The sequence below is a fragment of the Netta rufina genome (assembly GCF_964035555.1).
Source record: "Netta rufina genome assembly, chromosome: 15".
In the NCBI taxonomy this organism is placed as follows: domain Eukaryota; kingdom Metazoa; phylum Chordata; class Aves; order Anseriformes; family Anatidae; genus Netta; species Netta rufina.
Genome location: NC_140138.1, coordinates 7,345,337 through 7,357,673, shown reverse-complemented (window position 1 = coordinate 7,357,673; position 12,337 = coordinate 7,345,337). Strand labels below are relative to the sequence as shown.

Below are 12,337 nucleotides of genomic sequence, written 5' to 3'. Positions count from 1 at the left end.
CTCCTAGATCTGTATCTTTCCCCCTTCTGTATCTTTCCTTACTCTGTCTCCTTCATCCTCCACAGTTCCGAAACCCCCCAGTGCTCCAGCTGATCCAACACCAACAAAACACCAACACAACACTGCCTCACGAGTAACGCCAGTCCCTACCATGGTTCAAATTCGCCTTCCTCAGAGATGTCAGCATGGGCACCTGCAGGCAGGGCACCTGCAGACAGCCCCTGCTCGGCACCATGCCCTGTGGCAGCAGCCTGGGGACAGCCCGGCCGCTGAGGTGTGAGCACCGCGTGCCAAGGTGTACATGCCTACAGATGGCTGCCCCACAAAGAACAGAATAGAACCACAGAATTTCCTTCCAGGTAGTTGTAGGGAGCAATAAGGTGTCCCCTGAGCCTCTTCTCCAGACTGAACACCCCCAGCTCCCTCAGCTGCTCCTCACAGGACTTGTGTCCCAGGCCCTTCACCAGCTTTGCAGCCCTGTTCTGAGCCACGAAGATGTGCGCGCCGTGCCAGGCAGGGCAAGGCACGAGGAGCTGTGTGTGTGTGTGAAGGGGACACCAACCACGAAATGAGCCTCAGAAAGGGGAGGCTGCCTCCGGGGTGCCACACACCAACAACTGTGGGGATGAGGGCACGGTGACACCACAGGGGCGTGCGGGGGGGGGGGGGGGGGGCACACCAGGACACGCAGAGGGCTGTGAGCTGGGCGAGGGGCTCAGGTGCAGGAGCACCGGCGGACGGCTCGGCACGGCTCGGCTCGGCTCGGGACGGACCCCAGCGGCTGCACACACTTACTGGCCTGGGCAGCGGGGTGCTCGGCGCCGCGCTGGAAGGGGAAGCGGAACAGCAGCTTGTTGCCGCGGCTGCCCGAGCTCACCAGGATGACGCTGATGGGGCTGGTGCTCTCGCCCATGCCGGCACGGCTCGGCACGGCCTGGCCCGCAGGAAGGCGGCACGGCTCGGCTGATTTCCGCTTCCGAGGCCGCCGCCGCTTTCCCCGGCCCTTGGAGCTCTCGCTGGGGCGGAGCTGCCCCGGTGCGGGGCCGGCGGAGCTCGGTAGCCCGGCTCGGCTCGGCTCGGCACCGCCACCGGTCACAGCCGTGCCCCCAGGACAGCCCAGCACCTCCCGCTTGAGGCAGTGCCCTCAGTACAGCCAGCACCCGGTGTACTCATTCCGTTTCAGTCCTTCAGCCAGCACTGGCTGTAGCCATTCCGTTTCAGTCCTTCACATGCCTAGGGACGGTGTCCCTAGTTCAGCCTAGCACCACGGCTTTATTCCGGCTCAGCGCTCTTTCCCCAGCGCTTTGGGCCCCAGCCGGTGGCTGTGGTGCCGCAGGGCAGTGCCAGCACCCAGCCCACCCTGACACCGGCTCCCGGCTGGGGCACCTGCCCTGGCAGCCTCACACCGGCTGTGGGAGTCTCGGCCCAGTGATTGCCAGTATTTGCAAAACCCTGCACTGCATCTGGCTTTCTATGGGAAGGTTTATTCCCACCTCTTCCCATATGCCTGCAAACCCGTTCACTACTTTCATGCCCTTTCAGTCATTTTTAGTCATTCTGTTATTACAGCTCTAGAACTTCACTAAAAGCTGGTGGTCAGTGGTACTGCCATCAGCAAGCGTCCGTAACTGAAGAACCTGTCCCTGCTCACAGCTCACACACTGAAGGGTCTCCACGGGAGGCACGCATTGGAAATCAGTCTTCTCTCCTCTGTGCTCATGGAAGTGCACATTTTCTATGTTCATTGTATGATTTCAGGGCACTTTGCAGCACAGTGTGCACTGCTAATGCAATTTGTCTTCTCATTCCTGTAAATTTATAGATTTAATGCCTATAGCTTACTAATTGCAGCATTATTTGCCCAGCAGCTGCTTTGGTGCATTTGTCTTATTTTGTGTTCTAATCAGATCAGAAAACTATCAACAATTATGACAGAGGATGTCCTGGATTTTGCATGTAAATTCTTCTGTATTGGATTGCAATATTTAGATATTTGAATAATCTGAGGAAAACTCTGGAGTTTTCTCTGCAAGATTCTTCCCTGGGACATCAGGCAGAAAGATGGGTGGTTGAAAGAGTGAAAGGGAGATGAGCACATGCAGCAAAGGGCTTAATCAGCACTGTCATTCTCTGCAAGGCAGGTGATAACAACTGAAGCAAGAGAAGGTGTCATTGAGGCGAGAGAGTTGTTTAAGAGTGATTAAAGAGCAGTCACATTATCACAGCAGAGCATTCCTCATGCACCAGTGCTGGGCAGCTATGTTAAAATTTCCCAGTGTGTCTGCTTCAAGGCATAATTTTACTTTCTTAAATTATAAATTACAGACATATTTGTCATTTCCAACTCTTGTAGGTGAGCTTAGTTAAAGCAAAGCTTTAGAATATTGCATGCTCTTTGAGTGCTAGAAGGAAATTAAAGAATAAAGGCAAGATTTAGATTCTACTTTTAAGATTCCCAAAACTTAATACACTCCACATTTGTCAGAGTTAGAGCAGATATATGTGCCACCGTTCGTTATGCACTGAAATTCCCCCTGAGAGGGAGGCAGGCCCTGTGCAGAATATGGGCTCATGGGGACAGTTATCCATGATCTCACAGAGGTGCACAAATTCAATTAGTCACTGGATTTACAGTCAGGGCTCATGGAAATTATAATCCCACTTTTATAATGAGCAAACAGGTCTATTGCTGACTTACAGCTTTTATAATGAGAAAATCTGATAGCCTGCTTTTCAAGAAGGATTAAAAAAGACTTATGTTAATATTAAAAAACACTTTTCCTGCTTGCTGCCTGTTCTGTTTGTTCTTGTGGGAGCAGGATGTGGGAGGGCAGGCAGCCCTGAGGCCAAGCTGCTGTGAAGGATGACAGTGTGTGCCAGCCCAGCCTCACTGCTCTTTTCCAGGGCTTTGGTGACATTTCACAGATTCATGACAAAGATTCATCATCTGCACCAGGGCGCACATTCTGCTACAGATTTAAGAAACATAATTATGAGAAGCAGCAGAAAGAGAGGACGGCATGTCTGATGCACATTGCCGGAGGACATGGCTTCATTATGAACCCTGTGACCGGAGGAATAACAGCAGCTGTGTTGTCCAACTCATTGCATCGTGTAGGCCAGGACTTCCACGCCTCTGTGTACTGTGGGCAGCTGAAAGAGTGGAATGGAAGAACTTGGCTGAGAAGCCCATGCAAGGGCAGAGCCCATCACTCTTCTTGTCACATTGCCACATATGGCTGTAAATCATACTTCTCCCACCAAGCATGTTTCTAAAGAGCTCCTGAAGCTGTCCCCAGCACAACCCTGATCGTAGGCAAGTGGTTAGGTCCTTCTGGCAAACCACTGTCACCTGTTGGCTGCTCTGGCTTTTGTGATAATGCAAGAGCAACTCTTGGAAAATGAATTCAAATTCTGTGAAAATTTATACATATAAACCAACAAGCCTCCAGTGCAGGCATTGCTTTGATCCTTGTACCTACACAGGCCTTAATCCTCCAGTCATGGAGGACTGATATTCAGGTTAAACAGTTGGCAACAAAATAGGAAGGAGTACTGTTGGCCTCTGCCTGGCTATATCTGAGTCACAGTGGCTTCTCTCAAGCACTCTCACTGAGCAGAACTTGGAGCATTGCCATGCAGTAGGCAATATAAGAGGCAGCACTTTTGGGAGGAGACAAACAACAGCAGCATTATTATCATAGTAATTTTCCTGTGGGAAATCTGCAAGTTTTTTTTTCTTTCTTTTTTTTTTTTAATTCATATAGTAAGAGGTGATGAATACAGCCTCCCTTGATACCTCCCTCCGTTTATGCTATATAAACTGCATATAATATTTTCATTTTATAGAAGAGGCCTATCTTCATATGAAGGCCAAAAAAAAAAAAAAAAAAAAAAAAAAACACCCCCCCCCACACACACAAAAAAAACAACTATAAGAACATCACACCCCAAACCCAACACATGCTGGCAGTCAGGTTCCAGTGCCCAGCAGCACAGGACAGCCACACCGTAGCTCTCAGGAGAAGCTCCACATTTGGTGCATGCGCCTGTGTGACATTTAGGGGAGCTGGGTGGTATGATTGCACTGGCACTGCTACTTTGATTCAGATAACTGTTGGCTGGACATACTCCAATGCATACGTGACCCAAGTATCATTAGATACTTAGAAGGGCTTTCATCTTAGCAGGACAACCATGTCTGGGGAGCATCGTCTGTAGCTGTTGGTAGCGTTGTGAAACAGAGACATGTCTTGGCAAGGAATCTGGCTTAGACATATCAACTCCTCAGCACAAGTGTGCAAGGCTATTTGGGCAGAGAGCGCTGATGCCTCTGCCTGTACCAGCCAGCTTGCTCTGCATTGCTGCCAATGCACAGTGGTGTGTATTGCTTTTGTGGTTTATCAGGGTGGCAGAGAGATTTACCTCTGCTTCATGTGCCGGCAGGATACTCTCTGAGGATCAGAAGCAACCATCTCCAGAAGGGTATTTCTTTGACATTTTGCCCACATATCTCTGATTACAGACCTGTGCTGGTCTTTCCTTTACTCATTTGGTCCTTCACCCATCAAGTGTGTCCAAGCCCTGAAGCTACAAGCTTTCTAGCATGGGACCAGGCTTTCCTGTGCATGTCCAGCATGTAGCACAGTTTATACCAGCACTGTCTGAGGTTCTGAGGGCTATTTTACAGCACCAGGGATAATTAACGGTAGGAACCATACAGCTAGAAATCAAAAAGATGCGGTATGAGGCACTTAGTGATGTAACTCAGATATCTATAGGAGGGAATTGTAGGTTAAGGAAATAAACTGCTGGGAAACATCTATGTTAACTGTCTCAGGAAGCCCTCTGGTATCAGCACTGAGATCCACGGACAGTAAGGAAGCATGTGCATCCAACTGGGTTTTCTCACATATACGTGCCTCTTTCTAGAAGAAATATTCTCAATTTCATAAGGTCTCAACTTCATAAGCTCTCTCTTCCTGTATCCATAGGAATCATTACTACTGTTGCTGCAAAAAGCAATATCAATAGTGGAGTGGGTCCCTAATTCTTTGCAAGAGGCTGGCAAATGCCTGGAAGTGCTGAAACAGGTGGAAAAATCTGCACAGTTTTCCACAAAAGCAGGGTCTCACTCCCACTCTGAACTATGCTGTGCATCTCCCAGCCTGTTCCCAGCACTACCCAGGAAGTATTTAACATAATATTAGGACATGTGATGGCCACATAAATTGGAAGCGTATGATATGCATGAAAGACATGGTCTGGTGTTGACATCTGTGAAGCAAGGTAACGTAAAGATTTTTCTACAAGCTTCTTAGTATGTTTGAAATCCACCTGCTCCTCAGTTTAAAGATGTGTCTTAATCTGCCATCACTGGAATATTCCAGCACTTTCTCTCTGTTCATGTATCAATATGTGTCCAGACATTTTTTTTCAGGCCACATAGCCATTATGTTAAGAAGCAAGAAGCTGATAACACCAGCAAAACAGAAGGCCAGTGCACTGACCCTTTCCAAAAAAGGCTTTGTTTCACGGGGAGATAAGAGTCTCCCACCTCCCTGGGTGGGCCTCTGGAGTGACCAATGAACGTGGACAGACCCCAAGGTCCACTCTCCTCTGCCTCTTTATAACCAGGGCTGTGAGGGCAACTAGTACAAACCTGCTCTGAGTGTTCACTGCAAGGAGCCTGAGCCCGCACTCTCCCACACAATGACGCTGACTCAACCTGAGAAGGCTGCCGTGATCACCATCTGGACCAAGGTGGCTACCCAAGCTGATGCCATTGGGGCAGAATCACTGGAGAGGTAAGTCACCCCGAACACCCTCTCCAGAGGGTGCCACCTCTGAGTTTGCTATGAGGATGCTTCTTGTGTAAATGTCATGTGGGTAAGCTTCATACAGTCACACTGAGACTGATGAGAATTGCTTGATTATCTCCATGGTGTCTAATATGACTTTTTTTTTCTTTTCTTTTCTTTTCTTTTTTTTTTTTTTCCCCTGGAATTACGTCTGTGTTACTAAATTCTAATAGATGGCATCAAAATCTTACGGCAAAGATACTTTCCTAAACAATTTTATGGGTTTACTTTGATTATAGAAATTCAGAATAACTGATAGGTAGGAGCCCTGAAGAGAAATTCAAAGTCATTCATACTTGATGACCTAAAACAGAGTTATTACTATTAGGAAATGAACTTTCACTCGTTTATCATGTAAGTTGTCATATGATGGGCATCAAGGGAATAGCTGTCCATGAAATTCACTGGGTACTCATGTTTCATGGCTCCAGTTGATACATAAAAAACTGTTAGGAAATAACAAAACTGGACCCTGCAGGAAGTACAGCACGGCAAACCAGTCATTCAAATTAAGCAAGCTGTCACAAAAAGGTTAATATTTTTTTCAGATTTTTTTCAGAAGTCCTGGAAACCAGTTTACAGTGTAATACAGGAAATGTAGTGACAATTTGGGGCTAATATTTATTTAAAAAATACATTATGTTTAAAAAAAAAATAACATTTCATTCTTCTCTAGTATGTGTAGATTAGCCCATTGTTTAATCTGTACATACTACAGAAGAGGTTTAAGAGCAGAAAGACCTCCTGATGCCAGCTTCAAGCTTCCAAAGCTCTGTTAACTGCTCAAGGAGTGTACTTCTGAAGCTGGTGGGTTTTTCAGTGTACTTGCCCAGAGGTTTTGTCAGATCATGCATGCCTTTTCCAATGCCAAACTTCATTATCATATTCTCCTCCAGGCTTTTCTCCAGCTATCCCCAGACGAAAACCTACTTCCCTCATTTTGATCTCAGCCAAGGCTCAACTCAGCTTCGTGGCCATGGCTCCAAAGTCATGAATGCCATTGGGGAAGCTGTGAAGAACATTGATGACATTAGAGGTGCTTTGGCCAAACTCAGTGAGCTGCATGCTTACATCCTTAGGGTGGACCCAGTGAACTTCAAGGTAAGTGAACACAGACATTTTAAAGAATGAAAACAGACAGTCACAGAACTACAGACCACAGATCATTTTGCTAATGGTTGTTTGATCCCTGACTGTATGGTACAGCCTTGTCAACTCATGTTGCTGCTGGTTCCCAATCTGATTTTTAACCTGAGACTGGATCTTCTAATAAAACATCTGATTCAGGTCAAGCAAAGAACTATTCAAGGTGCTTCTGTGGTTTGTGTTAGACAGACCTGAGTCCTTGCTGCCTTTGTTGTAATTTATCAATCTTCCCTACATGTAAGGTGGTATCACCTTCCCTGAATAGTCTTAATAAAATCTGAATTCCCTTCAGTGAAGAAGAAAGAGACAATTGGAAAAAGGGATTTATATCAAGCAGTGCCTTTTGCCCAATACAAGAGGCCAGTCTGCTTCTTCACACACTCCTTCTTCAGGCACTAGCATCACCCGTTTGGGACATGTATTTGTCATCCCAGACATTCTGGGACAAACTAAGGTCAATTGCAGACCCTCAGACTGGCATCTGTTACTGATTACAATTGAATTTATCTTGTTTTCCCTTACAGCTGCTTTCCCACTGTATCCTGTGCTCCGTGGCTGCCCGCTATCCCAGTGATTTCACCCCAGAAGTTCATGCTGCATGGGACAAGTTCCTGTCCAGTGTTTCTTCTGTTCTGACTGAGAAGTACAGATAAACAGCCTCCACAGAGGATGAGGGACGCACATCCATGGCACATCACAGCTGCCAAGCTTTGGGGTATTCACTCCTTCCTGTGCAGTCCTCTCAAATCCCCTATGCAGGGGCTTGGTCATCTGCAAACCACAATAAATAATTCAACTGTGAGCTATGGTCTCTGTGCTTTCATCTTCATATGTTCCACTTACACTGTAGTGTTCAGGTAGGGGTGTCCTGAAATCTCTACATAATATGGAAAGCTGATTAGGAAGCATTCTTTTACCCTTCTAGGATATTGAATGGACCCAGGCTTTTCATTTGGCCTCTCCAAAATCCAGCACAGCCTGTTCTGAACAATAGCTGCATTTCATATGGTGGGATGTGCACAAGGTGATGCTGAGCATTGTATTTGCATGCTCTTCTTCACAGGGTCTGGTCAAGGTATTTGGTGTTTCTTGAACACCTTGGGCTATCACACCTGCTAGTCACATCTGTTTGGTAAAGGGACCGTCCCCTCAGCTTAACATTTCCTGTTTATATACTGGGAACTTTGCATGCATTTGAAATTTGGGAAAACTAGTGGTCACTGGAATGAACACATCAACACTGGAGTGTTGATGACATCTGGGGGATCAGAAATTATGAGTGTTTGTCTGGAAAAAGGTGATGGAAGAATACAGGTCACCTGTATTGCTGACCTGTATCAACAGTCACCCTGGGGGGAGGCATGAATCTTCCATACATATCTACTCACGCCTCACTGGCCAAGGCCCTCCTGACTCCCACTGACTCCTTCCCAGCTCCCAGATGCTAAAAGATGTGTGAGCTGTTTTGTTTACATCCTTACTTCTTCCAAAGTCTTCCCAAGACTTACAGTGATGCATCACTTCTTCATGAAAATACAGGAATGTTTAGAGCAGTTTGAAAATCAGAAGTCCCTTCATTTGTTGTTGTATTCTCTACCTAAGTAAGCCACATGCTGTGAACAGGCCAAAGACTAGATAAGCTCCCCACACATGTGGAACAAACAACATATAGTGCATCTTAGAAAGGATCTGTGTCTAAGGACTGGGTGACCCCTGTTTCTTTTGCTGAGCTATATCCCTGTACTTTCAGTGAGATATTTATCAAGTTACATCACTGTCCATGTGTGTCTCAGAGGAGTTGTGACATGAAAAGATGGGTGCAAAGTCTTAAGCAAATTCTGATCAACAAGCCTGAATTGGTGCAGTGAGCTGTAGTGTTCATCTAATTTACAAAATTTAGGCTCTGAATTTGGGTAATTGTGAGAGAGAAGATGCAGAAGGTCTGAAACCATCAAACTGCTCTAAACCTGTTAAAGTGTAACACAGCATTTTCTGTGACCAGTAAGATTTTTAAGCACACTATACTGGTGGGTTTTTGGGTAGCTAAGAAGTTTAAATCAACAACTTAGAAGGCAGAATCATAGAATCATAGAATATTCCAGTTTGGAAGGGACCCATAAGGATCATTGAGTTCAAATCCTGGCACCACACAGGTCTACCCAAAAACTCAGACCATGTGACTAAGAGCACAGTCCAAACGCTTCTTAAACTCCAACAGACTCGGTGCCATGACTATGCCCTGGGGAGCCTGTTCCAGTTTGCGACCACCCTCTCGGTGAAGAACCTCTTCCTGATATCCAGCCTGAATGTCCTCAAGTCAGGGGGATCTGGTAGGTCAGCACCTGGTACATCCCTAAACCCAAACTTGTATCAATGACTTCATATAGAGATAAATGAAAGATATGACAGTCCTCAACCACCATAGCCCCTATGGAGTGTCCTAGCATTTGTGGAGAGGCAGGAGCACATACTGGGATGGGAATGAGGCAACAAGTGCAGGCCTGCAAATCATGCAGGTATGGACCTATAGTGATAGGACTAGAGGGAATGGCCTCAAGTTGTACCAGGGGAGGTTCAGGTTGGAGAATTTTGGAGAATTTCTTCTCAGAAAGTGTAGTCAGGCATTGGAACAGGTTGCCCAGGGAGGTGGTGAAGTCACCATCCCTGGGGGTGTTTGAGGAAAGTTTGAACGTGGTGCTTAGGGACATGGTTTAGTGGGTGATAGTGGTGGTAGGGTGATGGTTGGACCAGATGATGTTGGAGATCTTTTCCAACCTTTATGATTCTAGGATTCTATGATTCCATGACTTTGGAAAGACAATGTGCCAATGAAAGAGGTTCTTCCCCCACCCAGATTTTTCTGGACTGATGGAGAGATGCCTTTCCCACAGCAGGTCCATGGCATGACCTGCAAGGGCTTGCCCCACAGGTTGTCCATGGCTTTAGCTCAGAGGCATTGGGAGCATGCAGAAAGCAAAGGCAGCACAGGGAGCAGAGACGGCCCAAGCGATCTTTGCTCAGAGTGGGCTGCATGTGCCAGAGGCTGGAGGACAGGAGGGCCACGGGCAGGTGTGGGATCCACCCTGACACAAGTGACAAAGAGCCAAGCAGGGCCTTGGTGAGGGGAGAATGGCATATGTGGACAGGAGCACCAGCAAGGAAGACCAAGGCTGTGGCTGGCCTGTGGCACCCATGGGATGTGCTGATGGCTGCTGCTGACTGCAAGGCACAGCCCTGCTGGGTGCTCTCCCCGGCCCCAGGCCTGGTGAGGGGCTGCCTCGGATCCCTTCTGCCTGCTGCGGCAAGGCCACCTGCGGGGGCCAGCTCAGCTGGAAGGGCACAGCAGGGCAGAGCAGAGCAGTGGTGCCCCATCTGGGCCCCCCTTGGGGCCGGGCCCCCAGGGCCCCCTCTGGGGAAGCTGGGGCCCCCCAAGGAACTGCTGCAGCCTCTCCCTGGTCCCGGCACTGCGTGGCCTCAGCCCCTCCACCCCTCCACGCTGATAAGATAAGGCCAGGGCGGGAGCGCAGGGTGCTATAAGAGCTCGGACCCGCGGGTGTCTCCACCACAGAAACCCGTCAGTTGCCAGCCTGCCACGCCAGCTGCCGCCATGCTGACCGCCGAGGACAAGAAGCTCATCACGCAGTTGTGGGAGAAGGTGGCTGGCCACCAGGAGGAATTTGGAAGTGAAGCTCTGCAGAGGTGTGGGCTGGGCCCAGGGGGCACTCACGGGGTGGGCAGCAGGGAGCAGGAGCCCTGCAGCGGGTGTGGGCTGGGACCCAGAGCGCCATGGGGTGCGGGCTGAGATGGGCAAAGCAGCAGGGCACCAAAACTGACTGGCCTCACTCCGGCAGGATGTTCCTCAGCTACCCCCAGACCAAGACCTACTTCCCCCACTTCGACCTGCATCCCGGCTCTGAACAGGTCCGTGGCCACGGCAAGAAAGTGGCGGCTGCCCTGGGCAATGCCGTGAAGAGCCTGGACAACCTCAGCCAGGCCCTGTCTGAGCTCAGCAACCTGCATGCCTACAACCTGCGTGTTGACCCCGTCAACTTCAAGGCAAGCGGGGACTAGGGTCCTTGGGTCTGGGGGTCTGAGGGTCTGGAGTGCAGGGTCTGGGGGTCCAGGGGTCTGAGGTTCCTGGGGTCTGGCAGTCCTGGGGGCTGAGGGCCAGGGTCCTGTGGTCCTGGGTTCCAGGGTCCTGGGGGCCAGCAGCCAGACAGCAGGGGCTGGGATTGCATATGGGACGTGGGCCAGAGGCTGGGATTGTGTCTAGAATGGGAGCTGGGCAGGGGCTAGGGCCAGGGTGGGGGACTCAGGGGGACTTAGGGCCTCAGGGGGACTCAGGTGGGGGTCTGAGGGGGACTCAGGGCCATCTGTCTAGAGCAGGGGTACTAAGCCCTGGTTTGCCTTGCAGCTGCTGGCGCAGTGCTTCCAGGTGGTGCTGGCCGCACACCTGGGCAAAGACTACAGCCCCGAGATGCACGCTGCCTTTGACAAGTTCTTGTCGGCCGTGGCTGCCGTGCTGGCTGAAAAGTACAGATGAGCCACTGCCTGCACCCTTGCGCCTTCAATAAAGACACCATTACCACAGCTCTGTGTCCGTGTGTGCTGGGACTGGGCATTGGGGGTCCCAGGGAGGGCTGGGTTGCTTCCCCACATTCCTCAGAATGGAGAGACCTGCTGGTGGGGCTGGCTGTGGAGGTGGGGAGGGGGCACTGGCCCTGGGGTCCATGGCTACTCTCCAGGGCCCTGCTCACTCTCCCATCCCAACTTGGGACCTGCCAAGTTAAACACAATCCTGAAGCTGGTAGCAGGACCTCGGGGACAGAGCTCAGCCTGACACCTGCCCATGCCTGCAAACCTTGGGTGGGGGGTAAGGGTATGTGAGGCCAACCATGGTTCCTGGATCTCCTTGAAGGATTTTCTATGGGGAAAGATTAACTCTTCCTGGCTCTGTCACCATGACTGTTTAGGATTTGATTTGGGATGCTGTGGGAGCTAAGTGCCTGCATGAGCTCCACAGGCAATCAGACAAGTTTACAGAGTGAAGAAAAAAAAATCCACTGTGAACCATGAAGTACAAACACTGCTCTTGGTCTCAAGCCCCTGAGCCACAAATACCTAGCAAGTGCCTGAGAAGTGCCCCTGCCCTGTGTGTCTGCTCCTCCCCATCTGGGGAGGTGTGAGCTGCTCCCTGCAGAGCTGCACTCCAATGCCGCTGGTTTCACATTCTTGGAGCCTGAATCAAAAACAAAACAAAACAAAACAAAATAATTGGCTTTAGATCTGAAGGAGATGATAAGTTATAAGATATTAAACTAGCCCAGGGT

The 12,337-nt window shown here is 49.4% G+C and overlaps 3 protein-coding genes across 6 annotated transcripts in view; 2 read left to right on the top strand and 1 right to left on the bottom strand.

The window, feature by feature from the left end:
• The window catches only part of NPRL3 (NPR3 like, GATOR1 complex subunit), a 60,825-nt gene extending 59,904 nt beyond the window's left edge, over window positions 1-921 (bottom strand). For all 4 annotated transcript variants that reach the window (XR_014618875.1, XM_084295728.1, XM_084295727.1 and 1 more), the window contains exon 1: window positions 796-921. Coding sequence is in view for 3 of the 4 variants with exons in the window: in XM_084295728.1 (XP_084151854.1) it covers window positions 796-913 (118 nt within the window). In the remaining variant the exon portion in view is untranslated. The remainder of the gene's footprint in view (window positions 1-795) is intronic.
• A 4,791-nt stretch (window positions 922-5,712) lies between these two features.
• On the top strand, window positions 5,713-7,660 carry LOC311215210 (hemoglobin subunit pi; the record flags this gene model as incomplete). Its single annotated transcript, XM_084296265.1, has 3 exons — window positions 5,713-5,807; window positions 6,758-6,962; window positions 7,532-7,660. The coding sequence occupies 3 exons, from the start codon at window positions 5,713-5,715 to the stop codon at window positions 7,658-7,660; spliced, it is 429 nt and encodes a 142-aa protein (XP_084152391.1).
• Window positions 7,661-10,561: 2,901 nt separating this feature from the next.
• Window positions 10,562-11,597, top strand: LOC311215250 (hemoglobin subunit alpha-D). Its single transcript, XM_084296326.1, has 3 exons — window positions 10,562-10,706; window positions 10,859-11,063; window positions 11,422-11,597. Exons 1-3 carry the CDS (start codon window positions 10,615-10,617, stop codon window positions 11,548-11,550), a joined length of 426 nt encoding a protein of 141 aa, XP_084152452.1. The 5' UTR covers window positions 10,562-10,614; the 3' UTR covers window positions 11,551-11,597.
• Window positions 11,598-12,337: the final 740 nt, after the last annotated feature.